The sequence below is a fragment of the Podarcis vaucheri genome, assembly GCF_965113315.1.
Source record: "Podarcis vaucheri genome assembly, chromosome: 12".
NCBI classification, from domain to species: Eukaryota; Metazoa; Chordata; class Lepidosauria; order Squamata; family Lacertidae; genus Podarcis; species Podarcis vaucheri.
In genome coordinates, this window is record NC_138750.1 from 26,627,115 (window position 1) to 26,642,165 (window position 15,051).

A 15,051-nucleotide genomic window follows, 5' to 3' on the forward strand; every position below is an offset into this window, starting at 1 on the left:
GGGATGCCTCATCCTGATCTGACATCCTATACCCAGGGGAGGGGGAGCCTATGGCCTTCCATATGATCTAGGACTACATCTCCCTTATCCTTCTCCATTGGTCACGCCAGCTGGCTCTGATGGGAGCTGTAGCGCACCCTCATGTGGAGGGCTCATCTTACTGGCTCAGCAAAGCGATCCCTTTTGCTCCAGATATACTGTGGCGGCTGCAAATCCCAGCAAGCCCTCTCCTCTTTTCACAGAAGACCCGTTTCGTTTTACCTTCCAGCCAGAGAGGTGCTGCGGCGGGTGGAGGGCAGCAGCAAGGCGATTCAGCCGTCGGTGTCAATAGGCCCTAATCTGCGGTAAACCGTGACTATTGCTCTTGGCAGGCCGCTGCTCCGTGCAGAGAAGGGGCGAGTGGGAGGGACTTGGCTGGCAAGCTGCGCAAATTGAAACCATCCAGCGCTTTATCTGCAACCCACGTGCTCCGATCTCGCTTCCCCTCCTGCCCAGACGGCCAAGTTTCTCCTGCCGAGTCCCCCCCCCCCCACTTTGCACCCCCTGCTCCTGCTGCTGCTGCTGCTTGGCTGCGCCTCGGCACCCCCCCCTTCCCCTCGCCTTCTGCATGCACACACTGACTCCGGCGCGCTGCCCTGGTCCGACGGCCTCCCTCCTTCTGTCCTTTCGGCTGCAGCAGCCTCCCCTCCTCCTCCTCCTCCTCCCCTCCTTGCAGCCGCTCTTCCCGCGCGTCCCCGAGGGCCAAGGGTGGGAAGTGCGAGTTTCCGCTCCTCCGCTTGTCTGTCCCCGGCCGCCTCCGCCTGCAAGTCCACAGAGCAGCCCAGGCAGCGGCAGCGGCAGCGGCAGGAAGCTCGCCGGGAGACGCAGCGCCGCCGACGGCTCTCCCCCGCCTAACCCTGCGAGGCGGCGGCGGCGGCGGCTGCAGGGAACTGGCGAGCGCCGTCGGTTGACTTGGCGACGGGGGTCTCTCCGTCCCCTCCTCGGCAGCGGGTTCGAGAGGCGCGCCTCCGACGCCAGAGGAGGAGCCCGGCCGGCAGCAAGAGAGGGAAAGCGGGAGAGAGGAGAGGGTGGGATGCCGGAGAGACGCCGAGGGATCGGGGGAAGCTGCCGCTCGCCGCCCGCCCTCGCGGGATGGAGCCGCCGCGCCCGCGCCGTCTGATGCCGCTCCTCCTCCTCTGCTGCTCCTTGGCTCTGCTGCCTCCCGCCGCGCAGCTCGTGTGCCCGGAGCCATGCGACTGCCAGCAGCAGCAGCACGTCCTGTGCACCAACCGAGGGCTGCGGGCCGTGCCCAAAGCCGTCGAGCCGCAGGACATCCTCACCTACAGCCTGGGCGGCAACTTCATCGCCAACATCTCCGCTTTCGACTTCCACCGCCTGGCGGCGCTGCAGCGCCTCGACTTGCAGTACAACCGCATCCGCGCGCTCCACCCGAAGGCCTTCGAGCGCCTGGCGCGCCTGGAGGAGCTCTACCTGGGGAACAACCTCCTGACGGCCCTGGCGCCCGGCACCCTGCGCCCCCTGGCCAAGCTGCGCATCCTCTACGCCAACGCCAACGAGATTAGCTCCCTGAGCGCCGCTTCCTTCGCCGGGCTGGGCAGCCTGGTCAAGCTGCGGCTGGACGGCAACGCCTTGGGCTCGCTGGGGGACGCCACCTTCTCGGGGATGCCCAACCTGCTCTATTTGCACCTGGAAGCCAACCGCATCCGCTGGCTGAGCCGCAACGCCTTTGCCGGCCTGGGGAAGCTGCGTTTCCTCGACCTGTCGGGGAACCAGCAGAGCCTGCTGCGCCACCCCGACATCTTCCGGCCGATGCGTTTGCTCAGCACCCTCCTCCTCTCGGGCAACAGCCTGCAGCAGCTGGGCAAAGGGCTCTTCCAGCACCTGCCCAACTTGGCCAAGCTCTCCTTGAGCGGCAACCGCCTTGCTTGGCTGGCGCCGGAAGCCTTGGCCGGCCTGGGGGCCCTCAAGGAGCTGCGCTTGGAGGGGAACGTTCTGAGCCAGCTGCCCGCGCCGCTGCTGCAGCCGCTGCGCGGCCTGGAGGTGCTGGACCTGAGCCACAATGCCCTGGCCGCTCTCCCGCCGGGCGCCTTCGCTCAGCTGCACAAGCTGCGGGAGCTCAGCTTGCAGGACAACGCCTTGGCGACGGTGCCCGGTGACCTCTTTGCCTCCAGCCCCGCGCTCTACCGCTTGGAGCTGGATGGAAATCCCTGGAGCTGCGACTGCCGCCTGCGAGGCCTGAAGCACTGGCTGGGGTCCTGGCATGCGCAGGGCCGGCTCCTCACGGTGTTTGTGCAGTGCCGGCAGCCGAGGGCCCTGGCTGGGAAATACCTCGATTACCTGGAGGACTCCCAGCTCTCGGCGGCTCTCAATGGCTCCTCTTGCCCCAACGTGATGGCCTCCTCTCCTGCCCCGCTTGCTAGGGGCAACAGCAGCTCGGGCCCGGGCCTAGTGCAGGAGAAGGTCGGCTCCTTGCCCTCTGCCTCGACCATGCAGCTGCTGGGCTCTCAGAAGATCTTGGCGTCTGGAAGAGAGAGCTGGGCAGCTGAGACGGGCCCCACAACCTCAACGCCCGGCTTGCACCTCAACACCAGGCCACCTTCCCTCCCTGGAGCTGCTTGGCCCAGGCGGGCAGGCAAATACCACTCAGCCTCGTCCGGCATCCCTCCGTTGGTCACCGACCCCTGCGATTTCAACAAGCTGTTCCTCTACAACCTGTCGGTGGAGGCGGTCGGCTCTGGCACGGTGACGGTGCGCTGGGGGGTCCGCCCGCACCGCAGCCCCCGCCTGCTTGGCCCTGTGCGCTTCAGGGTCCTCTTCGACCGCTTTGGGGCTGCCACCAAGTTCCAGCGGTTTGTTTACCTCCCCGAGTGGAGCGAGCCTGTGGCCACCCTGCAGGAGCTGCGCCCCGACACCCCTTACCTGGTCTGCGTGGAGGGCGTGATCGGGGGCCGCGTCTGCCCGGTGGCGCCGAGGGACCATTGCGCAGGGCTGGTCACCCTGCCCGAAGAAGGTGCGGGCGCTTCCGCCGCCGTGGCGGGCAGATCCCCAAACCTGGACCACCAACTCCTCACCCTGGTGCTGCTGGCGGTCAATGCGTTGTTGCTCTTCCTGGCCCTGGCGGCCTGGGCTTCCCGCCTGGTGCGGAAGAAGGTGCTGGGCTGCCGGCGGCGGAAGGCAGCGTCGCCCGTGCACGTCCGGCAGATGTATTCGACCCGCCGGCCCCTGCGCTCCATGGGGACGGGCGTCTCTGCCGACTTTTCCGGCTTCCAGTCCCACCGCCCGCCCCGAAGTGCGGTCTGTGCCTTGAGCGAAGCCGACCTCATTGAGTTCCCGTGCGAGCGCTTCATCGACAGTGGCGCCGGAGGGAACAGCAGCGCCCGGCGTGGAGAGGATCACCTGCTGCAGAGGTTTGCAGACTAGAGGCGCGGACGGAACGAAAGCTGCGGCTTACGTCGCCGCCCTGTTATGCCGGAATCAAGTGCCCAGCGTTGAGATTTGGCAAGGTCTGCTGGGAATGGCAGCCTTTGGTTGGGTGTACTTAGGCCTTCTGCTGTGCAAAAATGGCGGCTCATCAGACGAATGTTGGATGGTTGTAGGATAGGGTATGCTGGAAAAACAGTAGCAGCAAAGGGGTTCCCCTTTTCTCATTTGGGGACCAACCCTAGTTAAAGCGGGATTCTACCACTGTTCTCTTGAAATTACCACTATCCTTTACTGTAGCTGAAGGGGCACTGGTTCCTCTTCATGGGCAACTATCAACTTGGTGATGTGGGTTTTATGGTTGTCCAATCATCAGTTTCCACACTGAGATGGTCTGTTGTTGTTTTCTAAATAACTATTCTGTAATCGTCCCTAACCTGTGGATATAATTCTTTAGCTAATCCTAATTACTGTTGGCCAAGAAATGAACAGAGATACTAGGAATGAAACAGAAGATGGAGAATGTAACCCTAGACAAGTGTTCAGAGCTCAGGTGGATTGTGTGCCTTATCGTTGCTCCGTTTTTGCACCATTTTATGTGCCAGGTACATCACTTAATGCAAATCCCAGGTCTCCTCTTTATAGGACTAGGGTCCTGTTACTTCCGCATATGAACTGTCTCACATATGAGAACTCCACATACAGCTTAAATCCCCTCTTACCCACTAGAATGGTTAAACCAAATGCTTGTCCAGTGTGGCGTGTGGCCAGCCAGTGTGGCATGAACACAACAGTCGTCTTCTGCTTGCCTGCTCAAATTAGTATTTAGAACGGGGTTTCCTAAACTTGGGTCTCCAGCTGTTTTTGGAGTACAACTCCCATCATCCCTCACTAGCAGGACCAGTGGTCAGGGATGATGGGAATTGTAGTCCAAGGCAACTCAAGTTTGGGAAACTCTTGATTTAGAGGCATGCTATCTCTCCAAACTCTATAGCCATCAATAGCCTTACTTTTCATTGAATTTGTTTAATCCCTGGTTTTTGCTGGCGGCCATCTGTACATCTTGTGGCAGGGAGTTCCATAGTTTATGCGCTGCTCGAAGAAGAGCTTGCTTTTGTCTGTCCTCATTTCACACCCTTCAGCTTTGTTGAATGATCCCATGTTCTCACGTTAATGACAAGGAGGAAAGCTTCCTACCTGCTTTCTCTATGTGGTGGATACTTTTTATTTACCTCTGCCATATCCCACCTCAACTTTTCTCCAAACTGAAAAGGTTGAAGCATTTGTAACCTTCCCTTACGGAGGAGTTGCACCAGCTCCGTTTATACCACCTAAATGTACAGAGCCTATGCATGGTGCTTCTGCCACCGCTGGGTATATGCTGGCACTGCCATGCACTTGTTGCCAGGGAAATGTCTAACCCATCCCTAAGTCCATACAGTGCCTGATTTGCAGACCGTTTGAATCAATGACGTTTCAGACACTGACTTCCTTGATCTTTGCACCAGCCTTTATTGAAAACGAGCCAGGCTTGCTTCTCTTTTGAGTAATGTGAAGGCAGATTACTGCTATGACATGGGGACTGTTGTTCATAGGTGTCCAAACTTGAACCCTAAACTTTTAACTCTAGTCAACTTTTTGAGCCCTAGTCTTTGACTCAGACCCTTTCCCCCCACAAGAGGTGCCTTGGAAAAAAACCTTAACATGCAAGTAATTAGAAGAAACTAGAACAGTGCTTTTTTTTTAAAAAAAAAAACTGGCCAGAGCCTTTTTTTAATTAGCTCAAATCAACGTGAGCTGATTTAATGTGTGTTTATATATAAAGTATGCAAACATGTTGGTTTTGCAAGGCTAAATTGCCGATACCACTAGGGGAAAACTAACCCGAGTTTGTTATGATTTGTTTAGAACGGGTTATTTTTACAATGGTCTTGAATAAATACTTTTTGGTACTTCTACAGCTTAGCATGTTTTTCTTGTACAAGCTGTTGCAACTATTGCTAGGGAGTGAAATGCTGAGATTTGTAATGAAGAGTGGATCTGAAGGAATCTGATTGGTAAACAGGTAACATGGGTGAATGAATGTTTGACCTCTGAAAAATAACACTTGACATAGTTCAGACATCTGAAACTGTACTATACCAGTTTTCAACTTTCATTTTTAAGGGAAAAAAGAAAGAAATTCAGGCAGTTCAATGGGTCATAAATGCATTGCTCTTCAGCATTTCCCTCCCTAATGTGACTCTCACTAGAAGTTTTATTCAGTTGGACAACTTTTCATTAGCACTAACAAAAATAATGGCGGCAAGCTTTGGAGTTCTCCAGGACTCCTCATTAGGCAAACGAAGGGGTGGAGGAAAGGGGTGGGCCTGACTCAAGGTACAAAAATTAGCCTGGGTGTTGTAGCCATGAGATCAGCTTGTAGCCTCAGTTGTAAGATGGAGACTGCAGACAGAATAAATCCTTCTCATGTGCTACAGGTATCAGGTTACACACCTAGAATTCTGGGGTAAAGAAACAATGCTTGCTCCCAAATTATGAGAAATTAAAGTTAGGACATTTCAGGTTATAGATCCCCCCCACCTCTCCTAATCTATAAGCGATTAAAAAAAATTATATATAAATATTGTCTTCAATGTTGCCTGATAATAAAGTTATGATGACAAGTCAGACTTTAAATTTTTCAGAAACGAGGAGTTGCCATTGCTTTTTTAAAAAAATCCTCATCTTGCTCTCTTCTGTGTAACAACTTGCCTGTTGAAGAGTTTGGAAGAAATCAGAAGTTTGCTGCAATTTTGTGATACACTGGTACCTTGGGTTAAGAACTTAATTCGTTCCGGAGGTCCGTTCTTAACCTGAAACTGTTCTTAACCTGAAGTACCACTTTAGCTAATGGGGCCTCCTGCTGCTGCCACGCTGCTGCTGCATGATTTTCGTTCTCATCCTGAGGCAAAGTTCTTAACCCGAGGTACTATTTCTGGGTTGGCGGAGTCTGTAACCTGAAGCGTCTGTAACCTGAAGCATATGTAACCCGAGGTACCAGTGTATTTTGGTTGGTCCTAATAAAGTTATTAGGGGATGTGGGTGGCGCTGTGGTCTAACCACAGAGCCTCTTGGGCTTGCCAATCAGAAGGTCGGCGGTTCGAATCCCCGCGACGGTGTGAGCTCCCGTTGCTCGGTCCCTGCTCCTGCCAACCTAGCAGTTCAGAAGCACATCAAAGTGCATGTAGATAAATAGGTACCACTCCGTCAGGAAGGTAAACAGTGTTTCCGTGTGCCGCTCTGGTTTGCCAGAAGCGGCTTAGTCATGCTGGCCACATGACCCAGAAGCTGTACGCTGGCTCCCTCGGCCAATAAAGCGAGATGAGCGCCGCAACCCCAGAGTCGGCTGCGACTGGACCTAACGGTCAGGGGTCCCTTTACCTTAATAAAGTTATTACCCAACTGTGGCTTTTGGAAGGTGGTTCCCCCCCTCTATGGAATAACACCTTTGCTTTTGACAAATTTTATACATATTTTCACATAAAATCTCTATATTATGTCTGTGTTTCTCAGTGATTTTAGAAATTTCTCAGCTGGTTGAGCTGCGATGCCTTCAAATGGTAGTTCTCAATTTGGGTCATAAACCACTGAGAAGTTATCTTTGTGCAGAAGTAAATGGGAAATCTGTCACTTTTGCCCTGTTGTGCAATCCCATTTATTTTGGTCTGACCTGGGTAGGGGGTCCTCTTAATGAATGATGCCTGTGGATATTACTTTTACGAGGGAATTAAACTGTTACAGAGAAAGTCTTCATGCGATGTCAGAACAATGCTGTTTTACTTCTTACACAAATATTCCTTTTGAGTGTAGCCTGGGAAAACACTGATTAGATTTCTTTACAGACTGCATGGTTCTTAAATCTACGATCCTTTTATTCTTTGATATTCCATATTCTTTAACATTTGCTTGATAAGTGTATGCCTGATGAGTAAGGAGAAGAGTCAAGTGCTAATGACATCACCATGTTTTCCCTTGCTTGTTCTAGATTTTTCCGTTCCTGGAAGGAAGGGGGGCATGCAGAATGTCCCAGCTTCAGTTCCTGACCTAGAATCTTAGAATTGCCGAGTTGGACCGGGGTCCTAAGGTTCATCTAAGTCCAACCCCCTCAAATCCAGGAATCCTGCATTCCAGCTGGGCTGGGAGAGGCTCCTGTCTGAGGTCCAGCTCTGAGGGCCTTCTGGCGGTTCCCTCCCTGCGAGAAGTGAGGTTACAGGGAACCAGGCAGAGGGTCTTCCCGGTGGTGGCGCCCGCCTTGCAGAGCACCCTCCCACCAGATGTCAAGGAAATAAACAACTATCTGACCTTTAGAAGACATCTGAAGGCAGCCCTGTTTAGGGAAGTTTTTAATGTTTGAAGTTTTATTCTGTTTAATATTCTGTTGGGAGCCGCCCAAAATGGCTGGGGAAACTCAGCCAGATGGGCGAGCTATAAACAATAAATATATTACAGTGGTGCCTTGCAAGACGAAATTAATTCGTTCCGCGAGTTTTTTCGTCTAGCGAATTTTTCGTCTTGCGAAGCACGGTGTCGGAAAAGTTTTGGAAAAGCTTCAAAAATCACCAAAAACCTCAAAAAAGGCTACCACACCGCGTTCTATGAGTTGCTCCTCGAAGTCAAGTCGCAACTGTATTAACGGTGTTAAGAAAAAGGAAACAAACTTGCAAAAAATGCAAGACGTTTGCGTCTTGCGAAGCAAGCCCATAGGGAAATTCGTCTTGCAAAGCAGCTCAAAAACCGCAAAACCCTTTCGTCTAGCGGGTTTTTCATCTTGCGAGGCATTCGTCTTGCAGGGCACCACTGTATTATTATTATTATTATTATTATTATTATTATTATTATTCTTTGAGAGTTGCTTCCTCTCTGGGCACACAATACCTAGCTAGCAGGTACAGTCTTATGATCCAGTATAACCCTACGCTAGTTGTTTTTCTCACGTTACATTAAAAACCCAATTGAGCCTGTAATCCTGAACCCACTTACTACGGGAGTAAACCCCATTGAATCCAGTAGGACCCACTGCTGAGTAGATATGGTTAGGATTGCAGCCTTAGCCATCTCCGTATCCTTAGCTCTACATCTGAATATTGTTAATATGTCCAGAGAGCAGAAGAGAATTTAAGGTTGTGCTCCTGTGCACACTTTCAGAACAGCCAGGGTGGTGTAATGGTTAGAGTATCAGTCTGGGACCTGGGAGACCAGGGTTCAAATCCCCCCATAGCTTTGAAACTCACTGGGGTGTCCATGAGCCAGTCACTGCCTCTCAGCCTAACTTATCTCCCAGGGTTGTTGTGGGGATTAAATGGGGCGAGGGAGAACGATGTATGCCACTCAATCAATCAATCAATAGATAGATAGATAGATAGAAGTAAGCTCCTCTGAACACTGCCACCATAAAATCTATCTGAAAATGTATGCTCTAGCCAATGTAGGTTTCACACCCGCATTACAAGACTGATTAAAGTATCAATGGGTTTAATAAGCCCCCATGTGGAAAAACACGCTTTGTTACCAAACTCATCTGGGTGATGTGCAGCATGACCCCCAAAGGCATTGCAAAGAGGGGGCTCTCCTTCAGATGTATCCATTAGGAAGTTAGGACTTTGTGTGTGTGTGTGTGTGTGTGTGTGTGTGGTAAGTCATTTTTTCCCCTGCTAATTGACAGGATGTTGTGGAATTATAAGCGCTGCATAGCAGTAAACAAGGCCTTATATTGACGGCACTAAAACAGTAGATGCTGCCACTGCTGCGAATTCGCAATGGGAAATGGGGAGAGAACGGAATGTCAGTGGAGAGGGAAGCCGTTTTTTTGGCAAACTGGGGAAGTCTGAAGCCCCTGCTATGTGCATAGCAATGAGCTCAGGCTCACAACAGATGTGTGCGACACACAGAATTCCATTCCATCCGTGTAATGTGGGAATCGGCCGCTGGAAAGAACAGCCATCATTCTGATAGGGCTTCCAGGAGGCAGCGTTCACTAGGCCCAAATGACATAAAACGCTATGCAGTATTAGCATTAATGCTAAAGTGTTTTTTGTAGCATGCTTACACAATGAAGAGATAAGGGCCCCATTCCCTTTACTTCTGCTGTTCAGCGGTGATGAGTACAGCTTATGCATCCAAAATGATCCTGTCCAAGAGGGAGCTGTCAATAGGCTTTGTGAAACTGCAAGGTTTGGACAAGCAGAATAATAATATCTATCAGCGGGTGGCGCTGTGGGGACACAGGTGGCACTGTGGTCTAAACGACTGAGCCTAGGGCTTGCCGATCAGAAGGTTGGCAGTTCGAATCCCTGCGACGGGGTGAGCTCCCGTTGCTCGGTCCCTCCTCCTGCACATTCGAAAGCAGGTCAAAGTGCAAGTAGATAAATAGGTACCACTCTGGTGGGAAGGTAAATGGTGTTTCCGTGTGCTGCCCTGGTTCGCCAGAAGCGGCTTAGTCAGGCTGGCCACGTGTCCTGGAAGCTGTACGCCGGCTCCCTCGGCCAGTAAAGCGAGATGAGCGCCACAACCCCAGAGTCGTTCGCGATTGGACCTAGCAGTCAGGGGCCCCTTTACCTTTATCTATCTATTATCTATCTATCTATCTATCTATCTATCTATCTATCTATCTATCTATCTATCTATCATCTATCTATCTATCTATCATCTATCTATCTATCTATCTATCTATCTATCTATCTATCTATCTATCATCTATCTATCTATCTATCTATCTATCTATCTATCTATCTATCTATTAACAAACCCTCAGGGAAATTGCAAGGTTGAGAAACCTCAGAAGCAAAAATATCTTCCTGGAACTTAGAGCGGGAGATTAAAACACAACAACCCAAAACAGTGTAATATGGACTGAGCATGCTCAGAGGCCGCAGAATGCTTTGTGTCTTTTAGAGGAGGGGAGAAAAATAGAAAATGGGTGGGGGAGGGAATGGGGTGGAATATTTTGAATGAAGGCATGACTAGCTGACGCTCGTACTGCAACATTTGGTTGCAGACCCCACTTGTTCTCTCAGTATTAATGCGAACCAGTTCTCATAATGCCCTTCAACTTGTCTTTCATACTCGCAGTCAATTAATACACGGTCTCAGTTTATTAAAATGCTAATTTTGGGAGGGCTGTTTAAATGTGTGCTCACGGCTGGAGCGGACATGCTAATCCATAATCTTGCTAAAAGCACTTCGATGTAGAATTGTTAAGGTACACCCGCTGCACAATCCCTGCCATTTTATTCTTGGCAAACTTACCATTACAATATATCTTGCAAGTCTTTAGGGCTGACCTGGAAAAGGACTCCTACCTCCCCAACTTTACCACCTTAGGGTGGTAAAAGGTTCTGTGAAGTTGAAGTGTATGATTTCAGGCCCTCGGAGGGTGTTGTTAGTGGAAGAGACATGTTCACGCCACGCAGTCCTGAAACAATTCCTACTCCCCACTCATGTTGGGTACTCTTTCTCCAATGCTTCCTGGATCCTTTCTACCAATAAGACACCCCGGTGAGGACAGGAAGTGTTACATTCTGGTTCTGTGCTTAGCCTGAGGTTTCATGAGGACGCCATGAAATGATGTTTCTTTCCTGCTCTCTGGCATTTCCCGAGTAGGAAAGAACTACACAGCACTAACCAGCAGGCACCATGACCAGTCCAACCATCAGGAGGAACATATGTGGTAGCAGACAACATCACCTCCAGGGTTTGGAGGACTCAGAAGATAAGAACATCACAAGAGCTTGCTGGATCACACCGAAGGTCCATCGAGTCCAGCATCCTGTTCTCACAATGACCAACCAGATGGGGATTCCCAAAGTAGGACCTGAGCACAACAGCACTCACCCCTCCTGCAGTTTTCAGAAACTGGTCTTCAGAAGCAGGTTCTCTCTGAAAGTGAGTGTAAAGGCAAAGGGACCCCTGACCATTAGGTCCAGTCGTGACCAACTCTGGGGTTGCGGTGCTCATCTCGCTTTATTGGCCAAGGGAGCCGGTGTACAGCTTCCGGGTCATGTGGCCAGCATGACTAAGCCGCTTCTGGCAAACCAGAGCAGCGCACAGAAACACCATTTACCTTCCCGCCGGAGCAGTACCTATTTATCTACTTGCACTTTGACGTGCTTTCGAACTGCTAGGTTGGCAGGAGCAGGGACCAAGCAATGGGAGCTCACCCCATCACGGGGATTCGAACCGCCGACCTTCTGATCAGCAAGTCCTAGGCCCTGTGGTTTAACCCACAACGCTCTCTACCTGGTGTCAGAATTGTGTATATGTGTGGAAAGTTTCATGAATTCTAGGCTTCCTTGGCTCCCGAAAGCCCCCAGGCTCAAACAAACAAAACACCAAAAGGACTTCCATGCGTACTTTAGGAAAGGGGATTGCGGTCAATAGACAATAACTGAATGAAGATAAGGCTTTTCTATGGTAACATCCAGAGTCTGGGATGTGCAACTGGTACCAAAATTACAGTCTTTTCAACACCTTGTTAAAATATTTTTATTTTCCCAGGCATTTTAAATTATGTTTAGTCTGCATTATGGTTCTAAAGTTTTATTGCTGTTAATTCCTCATATTTGCAACTGGCCTTAATAGTTTTGTTCACACACAACATACACCACTCTGGAATTCTTTTGGATAGAGGGCGGTCGAGGAATACTTTAAATCGATCAATCCCCCAGCAAGTGTTTGGCCAATGTTACGTTTTAACCTGGGTCTTACAGGTTTATGGCCCAGACTCTTAACTACTCTTAAAAAGGTAAAGGGTAAAGGGACCCCTGACCATTAGGTCCAGTCATGACCAACTTTGGGGTAGTAGCGCTCATCTTGCTTTATTGGCCGAGGGAGCCGGCGTTTGTCCGCAGACAGCTTCCAGGTCATGTGGCCAGCATGACTAAGCTGCTTCTGGCGAACTAGAGCAGTACACAGAAATGCCGTTTACCTTCCCGCTGGAGCGGTACCTATTTATCTACTTGCAATTTGTGCTTTCGAACTGCTAGGTTGGCCGGAGCTGAGACTGAACAACGGGAGCTCACCCCGTCGCGGGGATTCGAACCGCAGACCTTCTGATCGGCAAGTCCTAGGCTCTGTGGTTTAACCCACAGCGCCACCTGCGTCCCCTAACCACTCTTATAACATGCTTTATTGCACTCTCTTGCAAATGTGGAACAGGATGGGGAAATAGATTGATGACTATATTCTGGGTGGACTCAGCAATACGAGGGTGTGATCTTGAATACTGTGTGCAACTATGAAACTCGAGGGAATTTTCTGGCTTCTTGCAGAGTTCATTCCATTCCTGCATCTTGCTAACTTGCTGCTTCCAGAGATGTCTTGCCTCTCTGATTCATAAGGTGACACTTCTTGTGGAGTGAATTCTTTGTTGCTGACGCCCACATTGCATGGGTCTTCAGAAATGCTTTCTCAAGCAGGGTGAGCCCAGGTTGTACACTGAGCAATTTGTAACCCTGTCTTATAAACATACTAAGGAATGAGTGAAAAGGAGAAGGGACAGCTGTATCTTTCTAATGAGGGTTTGTGAGATATTTATCAAGCAAATTAGGCAAATGAAGCCAAACACAGCTGTTTTATATTGCAAATTAAACTCTTCCTTTTCAAACAGCCATTAAAATATAAATAAATGGGGCCAAATTCACCCCTGATGCCTTGCTTTGTAATCCAGGAAGATTAGTCCTGAGATGACAGGTGCCTATAGTAGATATCTTTTTACTGTCACTACATCATGGCTCCTTGTTGGGTTGGATACACACATGATTTCCCTGAAAGAAACCTGAGAGCTGCACTTTGCTAAGGGCAAACTATGCAATGGGCAAACTCCACTTCCAAGGATTCTTTGGGGAAAGCTATTTGCGTTTTAGTGGTGCAGCAATGTAATTGCTGGGATGCGGATGGCGCTGTGGGTTAAACCACAGAGCCTAGGACTTGCCGATCAGAAAGTCGGCGGTTCGAATCCCCGTGATGGGGTGAGCTCCCATTGCTCAGTCCCTGCTCCTGCCAACCTAGCAGTTCGAAAGCACATCAAAGTGCAAGTAGATAAATAGGTACCGCTCTGGTGGGAAGGTAAAACGGCGTTTCTGTGCGCTGCTCTGGTTCACCAGAATGACCTGGCCACATGACCTGGAAGCTGTACGCCGGCTCCCTCGGCCAATAAAGCGAGATGAGCGCCGCAACCCCAGAGTCAGTCATGACTGGACCTAATGGTCAGGGGTCCCTTTACCTTTAATGTAACTGCTAGTCCATTTCCGAAGCTAAGCAGGGTCTCATACGGTTTCAAATTGGATGGGGAACCACAGTTTGAGATTCATGCGTTGCAGGGGGTTGGATTAGATGATGTCTTCCAAAGGTTGCACGAATAATAATGACATAATAATTTTATTATTTATACCCTGCCCATCTGGGGCAACTCTGGGCGGCTTCTAACACATTTAAAGACATAATAAAATATAAGACATTAATGTGAAACATTACGTAACTCCTTGGCTCAGGGGTTGCATAACTCCATACCCTCCAACATTTCTCCAGTGAAAATAGGGACGTCCTAAGAAAAGTGGGACATTCTGGGATCAAATCTGAAAACAGGATAGCTTCTGTAAATCCAGGACTGTCCCTGGAAAATGGAGACACTTGGGAAGTCTGGAAGTGTTGTCTACACATTTGCTACAGCAAAGCACTGGGCTATTGGAAAAAGTACACATGATTAAGCAAATCAGTTCTTGGTTTCATTTCTGTCACAGAGGACACGGCCTCATTATTTGTGACACTGTTTGAGAATTAATTAGTCTCTGGAAAGATTTAATCTCTGATTCAGCTGAATTTATTATACCTTGGATGTGTCACATGGAAAACAAGGTTAACAAAAGGAAACATCTGCTCTTTATCTCCGCGGATGAACATTTGCGCAGTTAAGAAGCACATACGATTTGAATCATTGCTTATTTTGTACTGGCTAGAAGTGATATTTGAGGTAGGGCTCTGTCTTGGATGAATATAGTGGGAAACCACTTGACGATGATATTCCATTTAATGAGTTCCCATTTTTTCCTCTGGATACTTCTTCATAATAGCCTTTTTTTATTTATTCTGGAAACAAAAGAGCATGGGAATCTAAGAAAGCCTGAAGTGGAAGACAAATGCTAGTAAAGAACAGAAACCTCCAGCGCTTTTAGAATGGGAGCGAGTCGTTCCAACTTCATGCTGTTTTTCTCCAAGGAAAAGGGAAAACAGAGTGGGAAGAGAATTACTCCAGTTTGGCACTCTCCAAGGACACACCTGGACATCTGCTTCAGAAATGGAGTCAACAGTACAGTACTGTGCATGTAATATATAGAGGAATTTCTCTTTTGGAACAGAACATTGTCATTTTTAAAAAAAGGGAAAGGATGATACATTTCTATTACAAATCAGGGCATCTTTTCATCTGTTCCACTATGTCTTTATTTCTTTTCTCCTTACCCATCGGTATCTAGTTGGACACTGCGACAACAGTATGCTGGACTAGGTGGCATGTTGGGCTCTTTTATCTTCTGATGTTCTTCTAAACCAGGGTTTCCCAAACTTGGGTCTTCAGCTATTTTCAGATTACAATTC

The 15,051-nt window shown here is 49.6% G+C and overlaps 1 protein-coding gene across 1 annotated transcript; it reads left to right on the forward strand.

Annotated features, from left to right (window-relative positions):
- The first annotated feature begins 1,007 nt into the window (after positions 1–1,007).
- On the forward strand, positions 1,008–5,378 carry TRIL (TLR4 interactor with leucine rich repeats). Its single transcript, XM_082193392.1, has 2 exons — positions 1,008–4,181; positions 4,215–5,378. The coding sequence occupies exon 1, from the start codon at positions 1,132–1,134 to the stop codon at positions 3,418–3,420; it is 2,289 nt and encodes a 762-aa protein (XP_082049518.1). The 5' UTR covers positions 1,008–1,131; the 3' UTR covers positions 3,421–4,181; positions 4,215–5,378.
- Positions 5,379–15,051: the final 9,673 nt, after the last annotated feature.